The sequence below is a fragment of the Artemia sp. Qi Xiang Cuo genome, chromosome 1, assembly GCF_049724085.1.
Source record: "Artemia sp. Qi Xiang Cuo chromosome 1, ASM4972408v1, whole genome shotgun sequence".
Lineage (NCBI taxonomy): Eukaryota > Metazoa > Arthropoda > Branchiopoda > Anostraca > Artemiidae > Artemia > Artemia sp. Qi Xiang Cuo.
The window spans coordinates 52365628-52392338 of record NC_142794.1 but is presented as its reverse complement, the minus strand read 5'-3'; the positions used below and the strand labels follow the sequence as shown (position 1 = coordinate 52392338).

The 26711-nt window shown below is 36.2% G+C and overlaps 1 protein-coding gene across 1 annotated transcript in view; it reads left to right on the top strand.

The window, feature by feature from the left end:
* Window positions 1-16458: 16458 nt before the first annotated feature.
* Window positions 16459-26711, top strand: part of LOC148956453 (upstream stimulatory factor 1-like) — a 38638-nt gene continuing 28385 nt past the window's right edge. Inside the window, exon 1 of the mRNA XM_089095372.1 lies at window positions 16459-16644. Coding sequence (XP_088951498.1) covers window positions 16572-16644 — 73 coding nt within the window. The 5' untranslated portion in view covers window positions 16459-16571. The remainder of the gene's footprint in view (window positions 16645-26711) is intronic.

Genomic DNA, 26711 nt, shown 5'->3' with positions numbered 1-26711 from the left:
CTTTCAACTATGATGAACAAAATGGCTCAAAATAAGGTTAAATTTTCTAAAAAAAAAAACTGAATTGGCAGCAAAAATCGCTGACGATCCAAATTTGCTTTGGAAGTCTTGCCCCGGTTGATGTACTGATTTTAATACTTTAGAAATATCCGAGTCTTAGTGGGTGGCTCATTTTTCTGCCCAGTTTAAAGCCCCTGATGATCCGCATGCTAAAAAGTTTGATGATGAAATTAAGAGTTGTTTTTGGAGCAATCGAGCTAAATCTGAGCAGGTAATCGTTGGACGTAATTTCATTAAAGAGGTTATACCGAAGATTAAAAAGAAGTTTTTTTGTGGATTGGAAGATATTTGTGTACGCCATTTTGAGTTTGCCAGCGATTACCTTTTTTACCATATCGCTTTACTGTTCGACATTATTTTTACAGTAGGAGTTGTGCCCGATCGCTTTTGTGCTGGTGTTGTAACTCTGGTTTTGAAAAAAAAAAAAAAACGCTTTCTGTATGTTCGTCTTATAGGCCCATTACAGTTTCTAGTGTGTTTTCAAAGATTTTTGAGTTGTTGATTATTGATCATATTCGTCAGCAGTATTTCATGCCTCCTTTTCATTTTGGGTTTCAACCGCGTCTCGGTTGCTACCACGCTATGAGGAGTTTATGTACAATATTAAAGAATGCTGAAAGGTCAGATAGTTCTTTGGCTATTGGCGCATATGACATTACTAATGCTAACGGATCTCTAATTCATTCTCAGGCTATTAATGAGATATTGAAAAAAGGGGGGGGGTATCTGTTGATGTAGTTCGACCTCTTTATTGTATGTATAGACACCTCCGTGGACGTTTAAAGATTATATCCTCGCTTCTTCCTTCAGAACTGCGTGTGAATTAATCAAGGGGCCATTACCTCTCCTACTATTTATAATAACTTGACCCTAAGAGCCCAGGGGATTTGCCGCCTAGCAGTATATTGAACGGTGTTAGTGTGTCTTTTTTATGTTAAGCGGATGACGTTCTTAACCTAAGTAGGGTTGTGCTTAGTTTGGTTACTAATAGTACTCTCAAGGGGGCTACCGCCACGCAGGACCTACCCGGGGCGCCACCATGCCGTTTTGTCTCTTTTGCATCGCACTGTATCGCTTGGGCCGCTTCCGGGGAATGCTTTTCTTGTCTTGACTAATTGCACTTCTAAAAGTCTTACAATTTAAATCATTACACATGACTAGAATAAAGTCATGTCATGCATCGAAAATCAAAGTTTAACATATGCATTATATCCCCAAAAACAACAAAGAAGTTCATTTCATCGATACCAACTTAAAGACTTATCCCATTGAAGTTGTCTAAGAGGGGTAATTCCATCAAACTCATTTTCATTAAATATTCTAGACTTTAACAAAATACAAACATAAGGGTTACTCACCCTGAGAACATAAATTAAATATGTGTTTTCATATTTCTTGGGTGAACCAGCTTTTTCCCGATTAAATGTCTTCGAGGGTATTTTATTTTGCTTCAGCCGCAAAGAGGGTTGTCCCATCTAAAAGAGGCTAATTCATGGAGAAGCCTCTACTCATGGAGCTACGCTTTATAATTTCTTATAAATAGTTTATTTTCAATCAAAATACAAGCGCAGTTGTAAGATTGCCCTGTTTTTATGACTAGAAACTCAGTCTGATTTTTGCTCTAATTAGGCTCTGGGCACACTTATCCCTCTATACGTCCCTTCTGAACTTTTTAAATTTTATTTATAAGCCTTTCTACCCAGAGTTCTTAAGGAAACAATCAGTCAGTTGGTAGCGTGATAAACTGAAGCAATGTAGTTGGAATCGGTACTCAAAATTCGGTGACAACCAAAATTATTAGTAAATTTAATAAAATAGGAGAAACGTTGAACGGTAATTCTAATAATATTAACTGAAAGGGCTACTGAAATTCTATCTGAATGAATTACAGTTGGTCAATTAGTTAAGGCTTGTATTTATTGTGTTAGAGTTTTTAGGTCTAAATTATCAAATTAGGTAAACCCTGGTAATGTAGTTAGAAATGGAAGCATCAAAATTACAAGTTTTATTTGTTTAGTTAATGTACTTCAAGATGGTAAATCAAAAGGGTTTGAAATGGGCAAAACTTGGAATAACCATATCAATTGTTTACAAATTTCGCAGTAAACCAAAACAAGGTATTTTGCAATTATTTCTTGTAGAAGGAATCAGCGTTCCTTGGATCTTGGGCAAATCTTAAGCTTCAACAGGAAAGATCACGGGTTGAATTTGTCTCGACTGGAAAGATCTTAAACTCTCTGTCTGTCCAATAGCACTCCTTTTTCCATAGTCTCTGTATAATATCAGTACCACCATTTGTATCTATAGCCGGAAAAGGATTAGCAAGATAAAGGACAGGTGGAATACAGGGTTCTCCTCTTGGATTCAGACTTCCGTATAAAGTTAGCAGGATCCAAGTAAGGGGTACGCAAAACTGGAGTCCAGGGATTTCGAATTTCTGGGTGTAAGATCAATTATAAACACTAAGCTTAAATTCCAAGAGCCACTAGACTGGAAAAGGGGATGCGCAAAAGCTCTTATAGCTTTTACTCCTTGTTGTGGGTTTTTTCACCTAAACCTTAGGCTATTCAAAGCTTATTCCACAAAGCTTTCTGGGAAGAACCTATTGGAATTCTTAAATTTGAATAATCTTATTTTATTTTATTCTTTAATAAAGTGTATCCCTTATTCAGACATACCCAGCCTAAACAAAAGGGAAATATACGACAATATGAAACCAACCACCAAAATGAAATGAACTCTAACGAAAATCTTGAGTTATTTACCAGGGTGATCTCCGCCCTTTTCTAATCAATTTTAATTAGATCACGTATCTCTTAATTAATCAGAAAAAATCCAAGGGTTACCTTGAACTATTCGTAAGGCTCAAACCTTTAATAAATCAACTGGTAAGTTTCGAAGGGGAAAATGTCACTCTGACTAAAGTTAGAGCCAAAAGGGTTCAAAAGATTTAATTGTTAAGTTAATTCAACACGAAAATAGGATCTTTGGGTTTGGACCAAGCAATAGATAATGTTTAACGGTTTCAAAACTTTATCTAAGTATTATATTCAAAGGAAAGCTTGACAGAAGAGTGGTAGCTATTATGCAGTTAAAGAGAAATTCATTTACTCATTTCCTAGTTCCAGAAACAAGAATATCCTTAAATTTTGTTAATCTTTGTCTTTTATTTGCTTAGCGTCGTTTTCATTTTTGACTGTCTTTCGCTCGAGACAAGTTTTTTGGGTCGTCCCTTCTTTGAATTTTGGCAAATTCCCAACCTTTCTGTTTAAAAGTAGTTTTTTTCCAGTATTTTGGGCTCTTGATTCTTAGGCTTGAAATACCGTAACCCCTTAGGACATTCCACTCTCTTTTATACAAAATGTGTCTAGATTTGGTCTTCAACTATTTATTATCGGTTCAAAATGTCGTTGGATACTGAAACAAAGAAATGTCTTTTCAAGATTTAAGACTAGGTATACAAAGAGAAGTTGTTTTCAAAATTACGCTAATTTGAAATAGTTGGTATACTTCTGATCTATTGGAGCAAAGGGGATTCCAACTTTTGCTGAAATTGATGTACTAAATTCACACAAAAATAAGACCACCTTACAATCTCCCCTACTTCAGATCTTAATGTAATTTTTGTTTTAAAAGGGATAAAAGAAAAGAAACACAAATTTACTAAGAATGCATTGTAACTCAATTTCTCCTTGTGCTACTTCTATATGGAACCCCTGAGACTTTTGGTCTCAGTAATCTGATCATAATTTCTTAATCTTTAGAATATCAGTCCTACTGAAAAAAGGCCTATTACAGATACAAAGAGCTTAAAAATATTGAATGTCAATGTCCAATATGTTGTTAAATGTTTCCCTTTTTCCTTCTTGCAAGGAAACTCGTATTCACCTCACTTCATCCAGGCCAATGGTTTAAATAGACCTATTCTGAAAGTAACTAAAAAGTAAGAATTCAATTTCGTCTTTCTAATGTAGTAGAACGTATGCAAAGTTCTCAGCCCGAATCCTTATAAATTGATGTGGAAATTTTTAACCTACGGTTTCTTTCCTGTCGTTTTCGCGGCATCCGAAATCAAACTCCTGGTCCTGTGTTGCCAAACAGAGATCAATTGACTCTGCGATTACTTTATGGTTAAAATTAAGCATAGCTTTAATAAAATTAAGATATACTAATTGACCTTTACCTTTAAACCCCTAGAAGCCTAGGGGTTTTAGTCCTTTATTCTAAATCTGGCAAAATTTGTTAAAAAATACTTGAGTTCAACTTCGTCTTAATACAAGCTTTTCAAACTATGCTTAAAAAGTTTAATTTTTTCGCTTCTGTAATCATTAAATCATTTAAAATGACGGCTGAGTCATAGCCCTTGCCTTTTATTGATAGTTGTGACTGTACTTCAATGAGGATATTAGAGACATTTTTCTCAAATTGTAATTGAATGTTTGAAAGAGTATTTAAGGATGCCAAAATGTCCAGCAACAATGGAAGACTTGAAGAACCAAAGGCAAATAAAAAATACATTCTACAAGGAAAAAATTTTGTACCCGTTCTCTATTTGAAAAAATACGAGTTATGAATATCAGAACTTTTTGTACATTTTGAACTCATCTCTTGTCGGATAAGGAAAAATTACAAATTATTACCAGTTTAAGTTGGTGTGCGACTACATTACAAGAAGTAGCCTTATATAACTTGCATAATCTGTATCCTATATTTGACGAATATTCTCCTATGGGTAGTGTGTTTTAATCTCAACAATATTCTAAATCCTATAGGCACTGTGTTTTACTCTCAACAATGTTGCTTAGATGATGCCACTACTATATTTTTAACAATGTGCATCGGTCAACATTCGCGCTAAGTTGCAGTTTTCCTTTGGTATCAATTAAACGAATATGAAAGGGGTCACTAGGGATAATATTCTCTCTAAGAATAGGTTGACAATCTATCGCTTTATCTCCTCTCTAACAGAGGTTTTAATTCTTTACTGCCTCTTAAGCCTGGCAGTACATATTTTCAAAGACACCACATTGTCTAATTTTGATTAAGGTTTTGACAGCTCCTATCTGTGCCCCAACAAAAAAGACTCGAATGCAGGAAACAGATGACTCCATTAACTAATTTTTTTGGTAAAATGATCGCTATTCATATTTTTAGAAGCCCTTTTAGTAATGTGCTTGTTTCCTTTGTCTCAGTTTTTAACCTGGGAGACTTCAATCCAGGCTCATGATCATTAATACTCTGTGAGCATATGCATATGCAACCTTTACGTACCGGTATGCAACCCTTTTTTGCATCCCTATGGACGGAAAACTGTTTTGCTTCCTGAAGAAGTGGACACAACCCTTTTTTGCATCCTTAAGAGGTGGGCACAATTTTTTTTGCATTCTTAAGAGGAGGACTCAACCCTTTTTTGGAGCCTTAAGAGGGACCCCATCAACTTCCCTCTGAAGTACATGACTCCCTGTCATGAAATGTTCGTGACTCCAAATCACACTAGGCCTAATCCTAATGCTTAACCTATTTCTACAACTATCGAATCTGGACCTCTGCTTTCCGATGGCTCTCCAGCCATTTCCCAGAGTTCGTAGTACTTTCGGCAAAAATTGCCCTATACATTTTCTTTGGGGTTGATTTTCAGGTGCTGGAGCTAAACAATATTTTGTTTTGTGTCCTGTTTCACCATAGCGGACACGCGTTGGAGGTTATTCACATTCTAATTGTCTATGTGGACCCCCGAAAATCCAGCATTTTAAGTGAGCGTTTTTTCTTCCACTAAAATTATTCCAGGAATTATTACCCCTAGTTGGTCTTGACATATCTATTCTAAAATGGCCGGAATCTCTACAGTTAAAACATTTCTTTACGTTCTATTTATAATTTGCTATGTTTCGAAATTCTACTCTGGAGTTAGCTTGTTTGTTCTCCAGGGGAAGTCTTGTCTCTTGAGTCAACCACCGCTGCTCCCACAGACATGTCTGAGAAGTCCCTATGCATTAAGTCAACCAATCCGAATCTCTTTGCCAGTGCTAACAACTCGTCCTTGTCATCTGATGCTTTAGTTTGTTCTAGTACTCTCCTTCCGATTGAAGTAGTAGTAGTCTTTTAGTAGTCTTTCTAAATGATATAGATCTCTGATTTTTGAAATATCTAAACTTGTTGCAAATCTTTGAATTTCTCCTCGTGTGTAGCCAATAGTTTGATTAATCATAGCAATATCATTCTTTTCTAAACTCCTTTGTATTTGCTTAAGGGATGTAATTTATGAGTGAATCTCATTTGGGTATGTTAGTAACGAGACGGGAGGTGCCTGTTCTACGAATAGATTTTGAAACCTACTTGTGATAGGGCTGACTCTATATTTCTCTTCTAGAGCGTTTATTCTAGATTGTGCACTCTCTTCTACTCTTATTTTTCTGTTTTTGTTTCTCTTTGATTTTGTTTTCAGTTGAACTCATGATGGTTCTAGCTTTATAAAGTCTTACTGTGGGAAACGTTTTGAACCTTTAAATTGTTTTATATTACTATAATGAGTTAGTTTATAAATTGCTTAAGAATTAGCTCAATATTTCGATTTAAATTAACTCTCAAGGCTAGTAGTATGATCACACACTCTTAAAGATGATTAACCTATGGCACTAGTATTAAAAAAGTTTTAAGGAAACTACAGATGATATGGATATTGGAACTTGTAACAAAGAGAAAGAAAAAGGAGAAGGGGGAACAACAAAAAGATTTAATTGTTAACTTAATTCAACACAAAAATAGGATTTTTGGGTTTGGACCAAGCAACAGAAATGTTTAACCGTTTAAAACTTTGTCCAAGTATTATATTCAAAGGAAATTTTGATAGACAAGTTGTAGCTATTATGCTAGTTAAAGAGAAGTTCACTAACGCATTTTCTAGTTCTAGAGACAAAACTACCCTTGAATTCTCTTAATCTGTGTCTTTTATTTGCTTAGCGTTGTTTTCCATTTTGACTTTCATTTGCTCGAGACTAGTTTTTTGTGTCATCCCTTCTTTAAATTTTAGCCAATCCCCAACCTTTCTGTTAAAAAGTAGTTTTTTACAGTATTTTGGGGCCTTGATTCTAAAATTTTGAAATGTCGTAACACCCTAGGACATTTGACTCTGCTTTATACAAAACTGGTCTAGATTGGCTTGGGTCTTCAACTATTTATTATGGGTTCGAAATGTCGTTCAATACTGAAACAAAGAAATGTCTTTTCAAGATTTACGACTAGGTATACAAAGAGAAGGCATTTTCAAATTTAAGCTAATTTGAAATAGTCGGGTATACTTCTGATCTATTGGAGTAAAGGGGATTCAAACTTTTGCTGAAATTGAGTTACTAAATTTACAGGAAAATAAAGCCTCCTTACAATCTCCCCCACTTCAAACTCTTAACATAATTTTTGTTTTAAAAGGGATAAAAGAAAAGAAACAACAAATTTACTAAGAATCACTGTAACTTAATTTCTCCTTGTGCTACTTCTATACGGAACCCCGGAGACTTTTGGTCTCAGTAATCTGTCCATAATTTTCTTAAATTTTTGAATATCAGTCCTACTGAAAAGAGTCCTATAATACATATAAAGAGTATAAAACTATTGAAAGTCAATGTTCAATATGTTGTTAAATGTTTCTATTTTTCCTTTTTTGTAAGGAAACTCGTATTTGCCTCACTTCATCCAGGCCAATGGTTGAATGTAAACCTATTCTGAAAGTAAATAGAAAGTAAATATTCAATTTCGTCTTCCTACTGTAGTAGAACATAAGTAAAGTTCTCAGCCCAGAATCCTTATGAATTGATGTGGAAATTTTTAACCTAAAGTTTCTTTCCGTCGTTTCCGTGGCATCTGAAATCAATCTCCTGGTCCTGTGTCGCCAAGCAGAGATCAATCGACTCTGTGATTTCTTCATGGTTAAAATTAAGCATAGCTTTAATAAAATGAAGATATACTAATTGACCTTTAAGAAAAGCAGAATTTTGATTTTCTTGTTTGGGCTATTTCAACCTTTATTCTCAATTTTGGTGATTGACCATTCAAAGTGAAGTATTATGGCAGATATTTTTTAAATTAGAAGAGATGGAAGCCTAGTGGTTTTAGTCCTTTTATCCTGAATCTGGCTAAAGTTATTAAATAATTACTTGAGTACAGCTTGGTCTTAATACAAGCTTTTCAAACTATGCTTCAGGAGTTTCATGTTTTTCGCTTCTGTAATTCAAATTTGGTCGTTAGATCAAGGAAAACTGACGGCTCAGTTATAACTCTTGCCTTTTATTGATAGTTGTAACTTGTGCTTTGATGAGGATATTTGAGACATTTTTTTCAATTTATAAGTGAATGTTCAAAAGAGTATTTAAAGGTTCCAAATGGTCCAGTAACGATAGAAGACTTGAAAACCCAAAGGCAAATAAAAAATATAATCTATGAGGAAAAGATTTTGTACCCGTTCTCTATTTGAAAAAAATACGAGTTATGAATAATTGAACTTTTTGTACATTCTGAATATATATATATATATATATATATATATATATATATATATATATATATATATATATTCAAAGTGCTAGTACCCTTTTTAATAATCGAAAGTGATTGGAGGACAACAAGCCCCCCCCTACGCCTATCATTCCCCCAAATACATCCAATTAAAATTTTGAGATAGCCATTTTGTTCAGCGTAGTTGATTTCCTGATAGAAAATATGTTTTTGAGGAGGACACTCCCCTAAAACTGTCGGAGCAAGGGTTTTTAGTTATGCCCTGGGGGCATATAAGGTTTTTATAAAAGGCGTTGTCATAGAAACTTCAAGAAAGACTTATTCTATTGAAAATTCAAAGGGCTAGTGCCCTTTTTAATAGTTGACAGTGATTGGAGGGCAACTAGCCACCCCCCACGCCCAACATTCCCCAAAACACATCCAATGAAAATTTTTAGATAGCCATTTTGTTCAGCGTATATGTTTTCCAGATAGAAAATATGTTTTTGAGGACGACACTCCCACACAACCCTCGGGGCAAGGGTTTTAAGTTATGCCCTGGGGGGTATATAACGTTTTTATAGAAGGCGTTGTCATAGAAACTTTAAACAATGCTCATTTGATTGGAAATTCAAAGGGCTAGTGCCCTTTTTAATAGTTGAAAGTGATTGAACGGTAACTAACCCCCCTCTCACGCCCACCTTTTCATAGGCAGCGCGCTAGCGCTGCTTAAGTAAAGAACGATGTGGGTACAATGTGTTGTTTTTGGGGGCTTTTTTTTCTCCATACCCGGGCACTTCGTATCGAAGGAGTCGTCGTAGAAACTTCGAAAAGGGCTCATTCGATTGGAAATTGGAGATGCTAGTGCCCTTTTTAATTGTAGAAAGTGAGTAGAGGGCAGCTAGTCCCTCCCCACGCCCATCCGTCCCCCAAACATATCCAATAAAAATTTTGAGGTAGCCATTTTGTTCAGCGTAGTTGATTTCCAGATAGAAAATATGTTTTTGAGGAGGACACTCCCCACAACTCTCGGAGCAAGGGTTTTAAGTTATGCCCTGGGGGCATATAAGGTTTTTATAGAAGGCGTTGTCGTAGAAACTTCAAAACAGGCTCATTCAATTGGAAATTCAAAGAGCTAGCACCCTTTTTAATAATCGAAAGTAACTGGAGGGCAACAAGCCCGCCCCCTCACGCACATCATTCCCCCAAATACATCCAATTAAAATTTTCATATAGCCTTTTTGTTCAGCGTAGTTGATTTTCAGATATAAAATAATTTTTTGAGGAGGAGACTCCCCCTCAACCCTCAGGGCACGGGTTTTAAGTTATATCCTGGGGTATATAAGGTTTTTATAGAAGGCGTTGTCATAGAAACTTCAATAGGGGCTCATTTGATTGGAAATTTAAGGGGCTAGTTCCATTCTTAATAGTCGAAAGTGATTGGAGGGGAATTAGCCCCTGCCCCACGCCCATTTTTCTCCCAAACACATCCAATAAAATTTTGAGATAGCCATTTTGTTCCGCGTAGTTGATTTCCAGATAGAAAATACGTTTCTGAGGAGGACACTCCCCAACAACCCTCAGGGCAAGGGTTTTAAGTTATATCCTGGGGTATATAAGGTTTTTATAGAAGGCATTGTCATAGAAACTTTAAAAGGGGCTCATTCGATTGGAAATTCAACGGGCTAGTGCCCTTTTTAATTTTCGAAAGTGATTAGAGGGCAACTAGCCCCCCCCACACCCATCATTCCCCCAAACACATCCAATAATAATTTTGAGATAGCCATTTTGTTCAGCGTAGTTGATTTACAGATAGAAAATATTTTTTGAGGAGGATACTCCGCCAAAGCCCTCAGGGCAAAGGTTTTAAGTTATGCCCTGGGGGCAAATACGGTTTTTAAAGAAGACGTTGTCGTAGAAACTTCAGGAAAAGGCTCATTCGATTTGAAATTGAAAGGGCTAGTGCCCTTTTTAATAGTCAAAAGTGATTAGTAATATTTTCTGTTGTTGTTGTTGTTTAGACCAGGGCACTTCGTATCGAATGAGTTGTCGTGGGAACTTCGAAAGGGGTTCTTTCGATTGAAAATAGAAAGGGCTGATGCCCTTTTTATTTTCAAGAAATTAAAATAAATAACCGATTCAAACTCAAAACGAGCAGAAATTAAAATAAGTTAAGCGCAAAACCCCTATGCCTTCCCATGGCCAGGACAAAATTTGCACTTTACTGAAAAAAATATAAATGTTTTTACTTTTATAACTTTAATAAACCAAATAATTTTAACATTTTGATTACTAAATATCAGTATATGTATATTAAACTGACAATGCACATTCATTTGTATTTTTTCAGTAAAGTGCAAATTTTGTTCTGGCCTTGGGAAGGCATAGGGGTTTTGCGCCTAACTTATGTTAATTTCTGCTTGTTTTGAGTTTGACTCGGTTATTTATTTTAATTTCTGTTCGTTTTTGGTTGCATTTATTTATCGATGCTGATTCGTGGTAGTTTCGAGCTTGGTAGAAAATTTGATTTTATTTTTGCTCATTTTTTGTTTATTGGAGTTCTTTACTTTTCTTTGATAAACTTGTTTTGTGGAAAAAGTTTTTTTAATTAATCCATATAAAGGGGATAGAGCACAACCCTGCTTAACTCCTGATTTAATACAAAACCAGCTGCTAAGCTCATTTCCTACCTTAGCCGCAGCAGTGTTATTCTCGTACTAGCACTAATCACTTTAATGTATTTGTCTGGTATACTTCCCGGGATGTAGTTACCCTTCCGAAATTTGAGTTTTAAATTAACCCTTGACACTACCAGATGGTGATCTTTACTTTTAACATCAATAAAAGCACTACTATATACCCTATTATCCTGTATTGATCCTGCCAATCTTCGGTTTACTATAAAATAATCAATAAGGTTTGCTGTCTTACCATTTCCTGAGTACCATGTTAACTTATGAGCCATTTTATGACTAAACACCGTATTGGTTATAACTAGATTGTTATACCTACAAAATTGCAAAAGTCTGGATCCACTACTATTTTCTTTTCCTACACCAAGTTTACCTAGGCTAGGATACCATCTATCCCTATTTCTACCGACGTAAAAATCTGGGCGTAAAAATCTCCTAGTAAAAACATCATATTTCTACCTGGGACCCTGTCTATTTGCTCCTGTAACTGTAAGTAAAATTCATCTGAGTCACTGGTATTTCCATCAGTCGGTTCCACAGGGGCGTATACTACTAATAACTGATACCCTGAACTTTTTAGTCATAAAATGAGCGATTAGTATTCCGTTATTAATACCTTCCCAGCCTTAACAAGACTTGGCAGCTTCCTTACTTATCATGAGCCCTACTCCTGGCTATGTACCCCATCCTTCCTGCCTGAGTAAACAAATTCTATATCACCTAATATAGACATGTTAACAAACTGAGAGGCAGTAGTCAACCCAGACTTGGCCTAGTTAAAGATAGGAATGGGGTCGCAGTTAGCGATAAGGAAAAAACTAAAGAGAGATGGGCCGAACATTTTGAGAATTTGCTTAAGCGAACTAGAGTTGCAGGAAAAGACGTAGAGAAAAATGAAAAATTTTGTGATACCTTACAATATGGACATGAGCTTAGGGAGGGGGGCAGCTGTCCCCCCCCCCTAGACCTTCAAATTTACATTAGATATGGCTGAAAAAGCAGATGGTTGGAAAAGCAGTTGATAAAAGGCCCCCCGTCACAATATCGACTGCCCCCCATCCCCCTAGACGATATGCTGCCTACCACCGGCGGATCTAGAGGAAAATCTTGGGGGGGGCCGCGCCGGACACAGGGCGCCAAAAACTGATTATACAGGACTAATTTGATAGCTCTTTATTTATATGAAAACACTGCCAAATATGCTCATAAAGGTAAAACGTAGCAAAATAAAATAAAAACAGTACCACACTACACAACTAAACTCAATCGGCGAGCTTTTCTGAGAGCAAACATATCGATAGCATCGTCTGTTTTCGGCAGTTCGTCTCTGTAAGTCTGCATGAGTAGTAGAGCCTCCAACCTCTCTTCAGTCATTGTGCTTCGTATTGATGAACATGTCCTGTCAACCTTTGAAAACATTCGTTCTGCTTCACAGGTTGACACAGGAAGCGTCGCGAGAATTGTCAACAATGCGAAGATGTTGGGAAATACATTTTCCTGACAACTGTTCAGCGCTGAAAGAGCTGTTTTCGGTTTTTGCACGGTTTCCTTAGACCAATACTTGTTCCAAATCTCGAACTCGGTTTTAACGTCTATCTCCGTACCCACGAGCAGCTCCTTGTACTTTTCGTACCCTGGCTGAACGTCCTCCCAGCGTTTGCCATTAACCACAGCCGGGATCAAAGCTGAAAGTTTTGCAGCATTCGTAAAATGGCAGCTGAACCGCTCCGTAAAATCAAGCAGCATGGCGTCCAGGGCTGGAATAAATGCCGCCATCCTATAATGACTTTCTGGATCCATCTTGGGTACCCCTGCCCGGTATGTAGAACGTGAAGCTATGCGTGGCTGCGTTACCTTGATGGTAGCATCAATCTTTTCGGCCATTTTCAGAAGATCTTCGTAAAGCAGTCTGAATTTGGTTTCGGCATGTGATCGCATATCTTCCAGCATTGCCTTCACGCTGCTAATGAGGGACAAGGCTCTCACGAGGTCACCATCCTTCTGTTGTAGTGACTCGGCCAAAGGTTTCATGATCGACGAAAACGAATTCAGGCAAACCAGTCCTACGAGTGTATCTGATTTTTCAATGCAGGATCGTAATGCATAAGCTCTGCTACTTGCCTCTCGATCGTGCCATCCTTCCATCTCCTGCAGAGCAGAAACGATCGACGGAAGGGAGTCCCAAAACCTGCTGATTGCTTCGTGTCTCTCTACAAATCTCGTGGTACAAAGACAGACGAGTGTCTCTGTTTTAGCTTTGTCCGCGTTAAGATGCTTTTTTAGAAGTCTTGTTCTCTTGGCACTTGAGCTGAAGTGAGAAATTGTGTCTCGAACAACGTCTTGGGCATTGCGCAGAATGGGAACTGAAACTATCTTTGAACATGAGAGATTTGTGGCATGGTTCACACAGTGGAAGTAATCTGCCAGTTCACACTGGCGTTTAACTTCAGCAGCAGCACCATTTGTCAAGCTTGCCATGCTAGCAGCTTTGTCGTATCCTTGACCAACGCACTTTGACAAATCCAGATTTGACTTCCTGACCTCACTCAACAGCAGCTTCCCGAGGCTCTTGCCGTCTAGCTTCTCTTCGATGCTTCTACCGTCGTCACTTTCCTCATCTCCAGCGAGTCTTGACAGGGTTTGAAAGGCATCGACAACTGCAAAAGGATCTTCTCGAATCACGTATCCCTGCTCGGGTTTACACACATAACGACAAACAATGACCATCAGCTCCCTGGTCTGCCTGTCTGTTGACTCGTCCGCAAGAAGACACCAAACCGTTGCTTTGTTTGCTTTTCTCACTACTTCGGTTTTTATCATTTCCCCAATTGTTCCAATCAGTTCATTCTGGATCTGTTTACTCGTATATTTGGCGTTGCTCGGTGCATTTTCAAGTAAATTTTTAAGTTGCGAGTCTCCACTCTGAATCCGATACCGAAGTAGGTGGCGGAAATTCCCGTCGTTTACTGCTGTAATGACATCAGAGTCTTGGATATCAAGTTTGCCATCATCACGGTGGCCACGAAGGGGATATTCTGTGCCCCGCAAAGCTTGACAGTTTCAACAACGCTTCTCAAGAGTGCACGGTTCTGCTGTATTTGCTTGACCCTTTCACAGTCCAGAGCATTCCTGATATCTTGATCTTGACTACCGCGCTGAAACGTTGTTAGCAGCGCGGCAGCTTTTTCCTGGTAGTGTTTGTGAAACTGTGCTTCAGCATGGTTTGTCAGCGCACCATCTTTCCCGGTAAGTTTCGAATAGTCTTTTAGCGGTTTCAAGACCAACTTTCCCATTTTTTGCCCTCCGCCGCCTCCAGATAAAGCCGACCATCCTCCTCCGCTTTCGTTGGTCCGCATCAAAACACAAACACTGCACCAAAGGCCTTCGTGGTCTGGATGACGACTCACTGCGAGCCAAGGATACTGGACAAGATGTTCGGTATTCAAGCGACGCTTGACTTCGCCACCTTTTCTCTTTTGTGTCGAGACTGGAAGATCAGATTGGTTCTTCGGCTTCCACCTTTCGTTCATAAAAAACATAATTTCGCCAGAAGACAACTGATTTCGCTCTTTCAGCGCTACTGCAATACCAAAGTCATTCGACGGCGTGAAGTCAGTTTCAGGCGAAAAAATAGCGCTGTGATTCTGCTGCGGGTGCGGGGACTGTGAAATCAGTGTTGGGCTATGTACCACCAAGGTTTGAGTACTGCTTCTTGATCCTTCAGTCAGCTGATCAGTGTGTGTCGTTTCGCCGAAGTTTGTTATGAAGGCCGTCTGTGAAGTGGACGGAGTTGTTAGTGACAGTTCGTTCTCCTGGCTGAATGCGTTTTTGTGCATTCCGATCGTCGACTCAGAGTGGGCATCAGAAGTTGCCGTCGTCTCAACATCTAACAAAAAAAGTTTCTCTTTTAAAGTTTGCACAAGACATTTATTGTAAACGTATATACACTTTGTATAATGGCTTGCTTTAGTAGATTTAACTCTCAACATGGTGAAGGCAGAATTGGAACTAAATTTGAAAATAAACTGAATCAGCAACATTAACTTTAAACTCCCCCAACAATCTTGAACTTTCATACCCCAAAACTATTTCTAGGAAACCCGGACTTTAAAATAAAATACCACCCTAAACATCACTAATTTAATTTGCAACCCCAAGAACCGATCCCCGACATATGCTAACAAATATTTTTCAAGAGCTGAAACCCGAAACAATTATCACCGAAGTTTACAAGGCTAAAGAGAGAGCTTTAACTGCAAGAATTTGAAAGATAATTTCAGAGCTGACACAGTGTGTCGGTAAAAATACTGCTTTAAGCCAATATCATAACCGTCAGGCGAGACGAGTGGGCTGGTAAAAATCAGGTCAAACACTTCGGACAAATTGCATACGAAGAACACTGTACAAGAGGGACCGTATGAAATATATAACAACAAAAGCAGCTGGTACGCGATGAAGCTTGACGAATGAGCCTTATCAGGAAAGCTATCCGACAATGGGCTAAAGCTAGAAATTAGAAGTGTTGATACCCACTTTAAACGACACTCCTTCCTTATTGTTCTATCTTTAAAAGCTTACCTTTAATCTGATGTTTCTTGGCAAAATAATCAGAGATGTCCCTCGATCCTTTATGGCTTTCCGCCATCATTCTTTGTTTCTTCTCTGTTCTATATTCATGCCCTGATTTTTTTTTCCGATCCATTTTAAATGCGTTTCCGTCTAACTGGTCTAACACACGGAGCAAAAATACTCCGAAGGCAGTGGCAGGGTCGCTCGCGCCTAGCTTCCCGCCGGTTGGATCTAACCACCCACGCAACTCCCCAAAGACATGCGTTTCTCGTAAGCATTCACAAAATGTTTTGCTCGTTTAGCACGTCCCAAAAATAAACCCAATAATCATGATTCGTGCAGTGTCGGATTTGAACTTTAGATAATGTGATAAAAAGAAAGTAAAAAATGACGGCGTATCCGATTTTTTTTTTTTTAGCGTCGGCCTTAGTTGAATCATTCACAAAAAAGGGTCGTTTGCACAATGGATGAGAGGGCGCCAGAAAATCTTGGGGGGGGGCAGGGCCCCCCCCCCCTGGATCCGCCGCTGCTGCCTACACCTATGAATATGGATACCTTACATTGTGGACCACAGACAAAGCACGTTATACACTTTTTGTCTTTGGTCTGAACAGACCATTAGCTGTCAGGAATTTTTCAATATTTTTTTTTGAATTTCGAACACGTTATCCATTACAAAAAGCTGCAAATCCAAGAGAAGCCGTGAGTCATCGACATCAAGCTAAAAGTTTCATAAGCAATCTGACTATAGATAATCTAATAATGGATGTTAAAAATTGTGTCAGTATGCTTGAGGAAAGTCATCACCCTGAAATATCTCTGGATGATGAAGATGGTAAGCTTGAAAAAAGGCTAGGCCTATAAAATTTGCAGTTTAATAGCACTCAAATATGGTACACTTATTTTACTCAATGGTAATTTTTTACCAAATCATATTATTGACTTACGAATAAAGTGAATATACTACTTGACGTCTTTTTTATGCTTTTTCCAAATATAATACGCCTAGCCTAATCATTTTTGTTGGAAATGAATTTTACCCCCACCCCTATATATCAATTCAGGGTATATATTTGCGCATTAGGGGGGTAGGGGTAAAGTTTAAACTTTACTGGCATTTAAATCAGAAATAAAATTTGCCCCCACCCACCCTAATATGCAAATATATAGGCCTACCCTGAATTGGTATCTATAAGGATGGGGTAAAATTCATTTCTGACAAAAATGATTAATATATTTGGAAAGAGCATAAAAAAGGCATTGAGTGGTATATTCACTTTATTTGTAAGTCAATAATATGATTTGGTAAAAATATACCTACTCAATTATGCCTAATAGCCTATACTTTTATTTTACTTTAAGGTAGGCTATTTGACAGTATGACCTGTTAGGGTCCATTTGCAAAGAGTGGGATTTGGTAGACTACATTCATAGAGTGATGAAAGGTGCATTGAGTTAGTTAGAATATTAATAAAAGGAAAGGATATTGGTAAAGCTCTACAAAATCATATTATTGAGTTAGGACTAAAGTGAATACACCATTTGATGCCTTTTTTTATGCTGATTACAAATATAATAAGCATTCCTATCAGAAATCAATTTCATCCCCCCCCCCCCCCTATAAATGCCAATTCAGGGTTAGGTTAGGTATAGCCTATATGGGGGGGGGGCTGTAATTCATTTGCGATAGAAATGCTTATTATATTCGTAGTCAGCATAAAAAAAGGCATCAAATGATGTATTCAATTTTGTCCTAACTCAATAATATGATTTCGTAGAACTTTACCAGGATATTAGCCTATGTTTGGGGCTATTGAGAAGGAAATATGTTAAAAAGAATAATTATTATATCATAATAGGCTATGCAGAAAATTGATAAATTTTGAGCAGTTCACATCACAGCAGAATCATATAGGCCAATGTAAACAGTAGTGAAAAGTCATATACTCTCCATTAAAGATTGCTAAATATTTGCTGTTCATATTATTGACTTACAAATAAAGTGAACATACCACTAGATGCCATTTTGGTAAAAATTTACAACTGTGGCCTATGACAAGGAGACATGTTAAAGAAAAAAATTCTTGCTTTAAAATATGTATAATGATCCTAGTTAACATATTATCTAAGGGGAGAACCTTTATCCTCAAATCTTTCGTTTTTTTCCAACTTAAAAAAAAGAAATTTTATTTTTGCCATGCTTTGAAAACAATGTGTAAATCTTTTGAAATTGATGCTATAAATTGTTTTTTATAGATAGCATTTATCTTGGTCATTGTTAGTTAATGTCATAGTATGTGTTTAAAAAAACACAGTTGCCTATTGTAATTATATGAATTGTAAGTTGTGCTTAAAAAATTTTGAATCATTCCATTAACAAAAAATTTATGTGTCTTGTGTGACAATAAAATTATGTTATTTAAACTGTCCCCTCAAACTGAAGGTGATAGGCTATACAACAATTTTTAAATCATAACATTTTGCCAACTACAATGTTTGCCCTTATTGTCAAATTGAATGCCATTCTGATGAATCACGACATTCATTCTGCTGTTAAAAAACAAGAACAGAGTAATGTGAACATAAGCTTCTTAAAAAAAACAGTGCAATTTTAGTCAAAGTCTTAATACGGGGACTTGGTGTGAAAGTGCAAACTTATCTTTTCAGCAAATAACCAAAATTTTGCTGATTTTTTGCAATTTGAATAGAGGATCCCATATTAAGCAATTCATGATTGATGAAATTGGCATTTCATCAAGAACTGCCATTGATTGGCAAAGATTTTCTCATGAAATATGCCTTGACTTCATTGATAAACATAGTGGTAAATTGGGTGGTCCTGGAAAAATAGTTGGAATTGACAAAGCAAAAGCAGGGAAAAGAAAATACAATAGGGGACGTTACATTGAAGAACAGTGGGTGTTTGGAGGAATTGAAAGAGGCACTGCTAATTTTTTTATTGTTCCCGTTCCCAACTGAACATCAGACACACCACTTGAAATTATAAAAGAGTGGATTCATCCAGGAACCACTATAATATCGAATTGTTGGAGCTCCTACAATAGATTAGGGACACAAGGTTTTCAGCACCTAACTGTGAATCATTCTTTAAATTTTGTGGACCCTGTGACTGGGGCCCACACTCAAAATATTGAACGTCTATAGCATTCAATATGTGAAGCAATCACCAAGTACAGGAGATCAGACAACCACATGGTTGGATATCTTGCCAAGTTTTATTGGAAAACTTTTTCCCAATAAAGGGGACAGACTTCATCATTTATTGCTACAGGCTTGAGTTATACAAACCTGATATTCATCAGCCAGATCAAAGTGTACCTGGCACCAGTCAATAACTAAATTAAATCAAATTTATCATCACAAGTGTCTTGATTTATGACATTATAATTTAATCATCTAAATCATCTGATCATTATAAATTAATCACCTGTATAATTCCCTCTGGTGTTGAAACTGCTATATCATCCTAGATCAAAAAAGGTAATTTTTCCATCCATTTCATTTCTTCTCAATTCTGTTTTTAGCAAACATGTAAATAGTGGTTTATTTTGTATTTTTGCCACACCATTTTCTATCATTAAAAAAAATTATTATACCCCCTTCCCCCTAAGGTGCAAATATATAACCAAAATTTCATTCTAATTCTAAATATAACCTTCATATACATCACAAATGAATTTTGCCCCCACCCCCTGATGTGCAAATATTTACTGATTTGGGATATATTTAGAGGTTGTAGTACAGTTCATTTGGTTATATTTAGGTTCAGAATGCAATTTCGGCTCTATATTTGCACATTAGGGGGGTGGGGGTGTATAGACTGTTAATATATAGGTTTTATGAAATTCATGAATTTAAAAAAAAAACTGTATATATATTTATGTTTACAGCAATATTTTGTATTTTTGCGACGGCGTTATGTATCTTAAAAAAAACACCAGAATTATCAACAACCAGGATGAACACCATCTATAAAAAAAATTTATAGCAACAATTTCAAAACATTTACAAATAGTGTTCAAAGCATGGCAAAAAATAAAAAAAAATAGAAAAAGAAGGGAAAAAGAGGAAAGATTTGAGGATAAAGGTCCTCCCCTTGGATAATATGTTAACTAGGATACATATTTTAAAGCAAGAATTGTTTTCTTAACATGTCTCCTTATCATAGGCCACAATTGTAAATTTTTCCCTCCATTTTTTATGCTCATTCTGAATATAATAATCACTTTTCTTGCAAATTCAATTTTAAGCCTTCTTGAAAATGATAATACCATTACCATTCTATATTTTTTTAATATTAAAATGGGTTATAATATTTTTTTCAAACTTAACCTACTATTTCATTGTAAATCCATTAATTATGACTTGTAACATTGATTTGTCAAGATTAAGTTGAAAAAAAAAATTCTAAACCAATCTGCCCTGTTTTCTTCTTATTCTGTTAGGCCACTTAAAAACTGCCATTTCACCTATATGTTGAAACATATCAAAGCCAACAGAAGAAACATTATGGGTAGAAAAATAGAGAAATTGTTTTGAATTTTTATGCAACTTAATTGTGATAAATCACTGCTTGTGGATTATTTAAGTTAAAAAAATGGGTTTATAATCAAATAGTAAGTTTGAAACCAGCATTTTAAGCCTTTTTTATACCCAAAAACTTGAAATTTTTTGGTCATCTTCAAGGGCTTAATTTTGAGTTTGTAGGAGAAACATGGTTATTATATTCTTAAAGAGCATATAAAAAGGTATTGAGTAATGTGTTGATTTATTTGTAAGTCAATAATATGGACATCGAAATATTTACCTAAAGATTCTGAAACATACTGTATCAGTCTAGACCTATCTTTATGACTCTGCCTCTTTGTGCATGTGCACTGACAAATTTTAGCATATTAAAACAGGCTTATGCTATGATCTGACTGAATGCCAAGAAGCAGCTGAACCTGTTACTGTGACACATTGAGAGAATTCTAGTTCCTAGTGCTTTAGTCTGTATCATTTTTGAAGATACTTTGGTACTGTTTGCATATATATTTATGCTGTGAGTTCACATAAATGACGTATGAACAAAATGAACATACTTCTTGATGACTTTTTTAATGCTCTTTTCAAATATAATAATTGTTTTGCTTTCAAATTCAATATTAGCTTAACCTTTCTAATTTTATCCAAATATAGAGCCCATATTACATATTTCACATACATTTATTGATTTTCAATTGTGTCACCATTGATTTGATTTACAGGTTTTAACAAGATTGACACTAACAGAGGGATATAAGCAGTATCTAAAGAAAACTTTCAGGTATACATCTACAGACTTAAACGTGTCCCAGGAAGGTATTTTCAAGTATCTATCTCTGCTCCTTGTCCCTCTAGAGGACACTGACCTTTGATGACTTTTAAAAATCTTTGTTTTATAAAAGTAAAACACTTGCAAAATAGATTGTCTGCTTGAATAAAGTGTCATAAAAGTATTTTCAGCCTCAAAACTTTCCTCAATCTCAATTTCAAAGGTTTCAAAGATCTGCAAATGCATTTCCTAAATTTAGGAAAAACCCATTGGTATAGCATTAAATTTTACTTAAACAGCAGGAATTACACTTTTGGAACTAAATCCAGAGAAAAAGAGACTCTAAACTAAGGTATAATGTTGTTTTGTCTAAATTCCAATATGTGAATTTACATGTCAAGTATGTAAATTTTAAAAGATAAAAATCAGGAGAGGGTTAACATAGTAGCTTGGCAGAACCTTCCTGGAGTTTTTGGCCCTGGATTCATTACTGAAAGTTTCATTTTCCTAATCTAACCACTTTTCAATATAGGAAAAAGTAGCTTGTCTGAGATTTAACCACACTCTTGTTTCAACCTGTTTACTAGTAAATTGAATCAGCACTGGCAGAATCAAGAAATGAAAAAACACATGGGAAATATGCAATTTGGGCAATATATTAGAACATTAAGGGAAGATGAGATAAAGTCTGGAGGAAGTGCCTTCAAAATATGTTGACTATTATGAAGTAAGAATTGTTTTCTGAACTTTTTCCCTTCTCAATAATCCTGATTGTCTACTAATACCAAAAAAAGGACAAATTTGCTCAAATACACCCTAGCCACACTACCATACATTTATTCCTGTTGAAAAAAAACCTTAGATTTTTAAATCTTAGTCTGGTAGTGTCAGTTTTGAACAGAATCCTACCTTAAAAGAACAGTAACATTACAAACCTACTGTTAATTTGAAGAAGCATTAAGAGTAGTACAATAGACTTCTGGTTTTATGCTCTCTCTATTCAGACTATCTGTCTTGGCCTTTTCTCCAATTAGCCATGGCTTGATGGCAACTTGATTTTAATCATATTTATTTATGTCTAACCTGTCAGATAAATTCAAAAAAGTAAACAAAGATAGAGTATAAAATAGAGAAAACAACAAATAAGGGAATAAGAAAAAAAGAAGACATCACACCATTTATAAGGACAATCAATAACACTGAACTACATATTTAGAAGGACATCTATAATACAGCACATTTATTAGGACATCTATAATACAGCACATTTATAAGGACACACTACCATACATTTATTCCTGTTGAAAAAAACCTTAGATTTTTAAATCTTAGTCTGGTAGTGTCAGTTTTGAACAGAAGCCTACCTTAAAAGAACAGTAACATTACAAACCTACTGTTAATTTGAAGAAGCATTAAGAGTAGTACAATACGACTTCTGGTTTTATGCTCTCTCTATTCAGCCTATCTGTCTTGGCCTTTTCTCCAATTAGCCATGGCTTGATGGCAACTTGATTTTAATCATATTTATTTATGTCTAACCTGTCAGATAATTCAAAAAAGTAAACAAAGATAGAGTATAAAATAGAGAAAACAACAAATAAGAAAACAAATAAGGGAATAAGAAAAAAAGAAGACATCACTCCATTTATAAGGACAATCAATAACACTGAACTACATATTTATAAGGACATCTATAATACAGCACATTTATAAGGACATCTATAAAATACTGAAAAACCATTACATACATACAACTTTAAACTTCACTGTAGAAGAAAGGGATACCATGCATGGGTGTACATAGCTTCTTCTATAGGGAGGGCGGCAGCTGATTCTGTAATGAAGGGTGGTGGGCTGAAGTTATATTGACAGTTCACAAAACCTTACATAGCCAGCAAGTTCTGTCATACTTATGAAATCTTTATCACCAACAATCATCAATAAGCTTCAGTATTAATCAATCTTCTTGGATTAGAGCTAAATCTTTCCAAGACATTATGGATAATTGCTTCTTGTTTGACCTTTATTCTGTCATTCCAGCTGTTGTTTATTTCCAGCTTTTTCAACCATCTACCTTTTATCAACTGCTTTTTTAACCATCTACCTTTTTCAACTGCTTTTTCGACCATATCTAGTGTAAATTTGAAGTTCTAAGGGGGAGGCAGCTTCCCCCACCTGCCGTAAGCCTATGATACCATGGATGAAACTGATTTTGCAGTTCTGTTTCAAAATATGTTTTGATAGGGCTATTGCTGGTTTGCCTATTTTATACTTGCAAATTAATGCTGAATTTTAGGTCCATGGGGGTAAATGAAGTAAATATTTTGCAAATTTAAAATATACTGAACAGAACTTCTGTTATCTGTTTGTGAGAAAATCTTTGAAAATGGTGCTGTGTACAGAAAATGTGGTATTACTGTTGAATTATACAGTTTAGCAAGGATTATTTGCTTTAAATATTTTTTTTATTTTGGACAATTCAAGCATAAGACCTATCACACATTTTTGAAGGTGGGGAATCAGCACCAAACAGGTTTACTTTAGGGATGGTCCAATCAACCGACCAAGATAAACAAGTTTTTCAACTGGCTAGCAAGTTTTTCATAAGAACTCCCCAGCTGGACTAATGGGCTGGGACCCAAATTACTCTAATTAAATAGAAGAGCCTCAGATTTTTCAGAGTTAAATTTTAACCTCAGTTTAAAATATTCACTTTAAAGTATGCTAAAGTTTTCACTCTGTATTGACCTTTTAAAATTAAGGACACCATCCACATTAACAGACAAGGGTCAAATTTGTTGCTGCTTCAATGCATTAGGTTACAATTGCATTTTTGATTTGCATCTGTAATCAGATTTGTATTTTTGACATTGAACCCAATCCTCCCTGATGTTTGCAAATATAGCCCAAAATAAGATATTTTTGTTGGTTTTTTTTTCATCTTACAATGAAAAAAAAAATTATTCACTTTATTCACATTATTCACTTTGTTGACAGGTAGCCCTTGTGTCAGGCCTACACAATGGCAATGTAATTGAGGTGGATAAAAATATTATTTAAAAATATAGATTATAATAGAACAAAACATGCTAATTTGATTCTTAGAAACATGTCACATATTTGGCACATAGGAGGTGAGTTTCATTGTTTTAGTGTTGCATTTCCTAGGGCTACATCCAGGACCATCAGGGGGGGATAGGGGTGCATTGTCACAAAGTAGATATAGTATTTGAAAGAACTATAAAATAAGGGATCTAATGGTGCTACTGTTTTGTACTATAATGGCTCCTTCAGAAAATCTGTAACTCTGCCATTTTAGCAAAAGAACAGCTAAAAACAATAGATTAGAATGCTGCATAGATTTATATTACCAAATTCTTGTATTATGTTGTTTTTTTAGTCATATGCATAGAACTTAGAAGAATGGGTCTAGGGCATTGATGGAAAATATTTAGTAGATACCCAGAATTTCATAATTCAGCTGAAAATGCTGATTTGCCACCCTATGACTTGAAACTAAAGAATAAAAAGGTAATTATGCCAATGTGTAATTTAGATATTTCAGAGATCATAGGCATTTGAACACTCCTAGTTGCTACTGAAGTATGCAGTAATGCAATTAAAGCAGAAATGTTGTGACTAAGGTAAAGCTAGGGAAGAAGTTATTTTGGAGTTTATGATGTCATGCAAAATTACACATGATTTTTTGTGAATCCAAACAGTTAAAGCAAAAAACATGAAAATATTTGTGAAGTAATGATGCCCAAAAATGATTTACAAGTAGATTTGAGTTAAGAAAACATGTAACAAAAATCATCACAACAAATCTCACGTGAAAATAATGGACAAAGATGACAAAGAAGCAATAGTGAGAATCACAAAATGCCCCAGGACAATTTTTTTTATGAAATTGATGATTCTTTGATGCATTAACATGGAGAAGGAATCGAATTTACACCATAATTTCTTAATTCAATCAAAATTGCAGGTTTGAGACCTCATGAAGTAAGCCTAAAGAATAACATAACAATTATGCTAATGCGTAATTAGAGAAACAAATATATACAAGCCTGGCACATGCCAATTGCATACTCCTGGTAATATATTATGTTTATGTTGCCTGAGCCCCTCCACTTGGCATGTGGTAGGATTGTATGTGTCTAATTCTTGTGGTTGCTTGTCTTGAAATGTCTTTTAATTAAGATGCAAAAAAGAACAACATTGAGCAAACATACCTAAAACAGGGGGTAGCGGCGAGGTCGCTGCTTGGCAACTAATCTATCCAAATCCAGTTTCTATATATCCTCTTTTTCAACAGCCATTATCATGAGATCACTGAGTCTGTCGTTTCCCATCGTCGATCGCAGATAGTCTTTCACACGCCCTAATGCCAAGAAGAATCGTTCATTACTGGCAGTGGTCACAGGCAAGGTAGCAACTAGCTTCATCAGTTTTAGCACTGCAGAATAGGCAACTGGGAGGTCGGATAAGATTTCGATAGCTCGAAGAAGATCCATTTTTGGAATATCACTTTTTGACAGATGTAGCTTTGCAAGAGAAAGGTGGGATTCTATGGCATGGTCATCGACACCGAGAATCTCTTGATAATGACACATAACTCTTTCCACTTTCGAAAATTCGAGAAAGTTGCAACTTGAGGGGTCGAAGGCAGATAAAGGGTCAAGCAGAGGCATATTTTACATGAAACGTTGGTCAATCTCACTCGTGAAACGGTGTATTACCTCAAAGTACAGAAGTTTACCGCAGTCTGATTCAACTGGGTGACTGGTGTTGCGTTTACCGGTTGTTGAGTTTGAAAGAAAGTCATTGAGACAAATGGAAATGGCTTGACTTCTCTTGCTTCGAGCACTGGTTTTAGATTGTGGAGATTTTGATTCTTGGATATCGTTTAAAGCCAAGAATTCGGATATGTTTTTGCTTAAGTTGTTTTATTTGTTATCATTTCTCAGCTTTTGGAGTGTCTTATATGTCCCAGAAATTAGTGCAAGTGTCTTATAAATCAACAAACTTCCGGATTGAAGTTGCTCTGATAAACAGTTTATAATGACTAATACTTTTTCCATTATGTGAAAAGTTGAAACAAAAGAGGCAGAGTTGATTTTGTCCAGTAGTCCTTTTGCTTCACAGGCTGCCTCGCCTTGGGAACTATCAGAGACTGTGGCAAGCACAGCAACAATACAATCAAATCTGGCCTTCACTTTCAAAATAGAGCGGACTGCGTAAAACCAGCAAGTCTGGACGGTCCTCCCAAGCTCCAAGACTTTTTGCCTGCTAATACGCTGGAAATCCACAAATAGCTCGTGACGAGTATTGCTGCATGATATAAATGCGTAAAGTCTTTGCAGCACAGAGAAAAATTCAGAAAGTTCGCTGATATTTTTTAGGCAGTCAGTCAAAACCAAGTTTAATCTGTGGGCGTGACAGTGTGCATAAACTGCATGAGGCACCTTCTCCCTAAATTTTGCTTGAACTCAGTTAAATTCCCCACTCATAATGGATGCGCCGTCATAACATTGGGCAATACACAGCATCAAATCCACACTAAGCTTTTCTATAGTTTCACA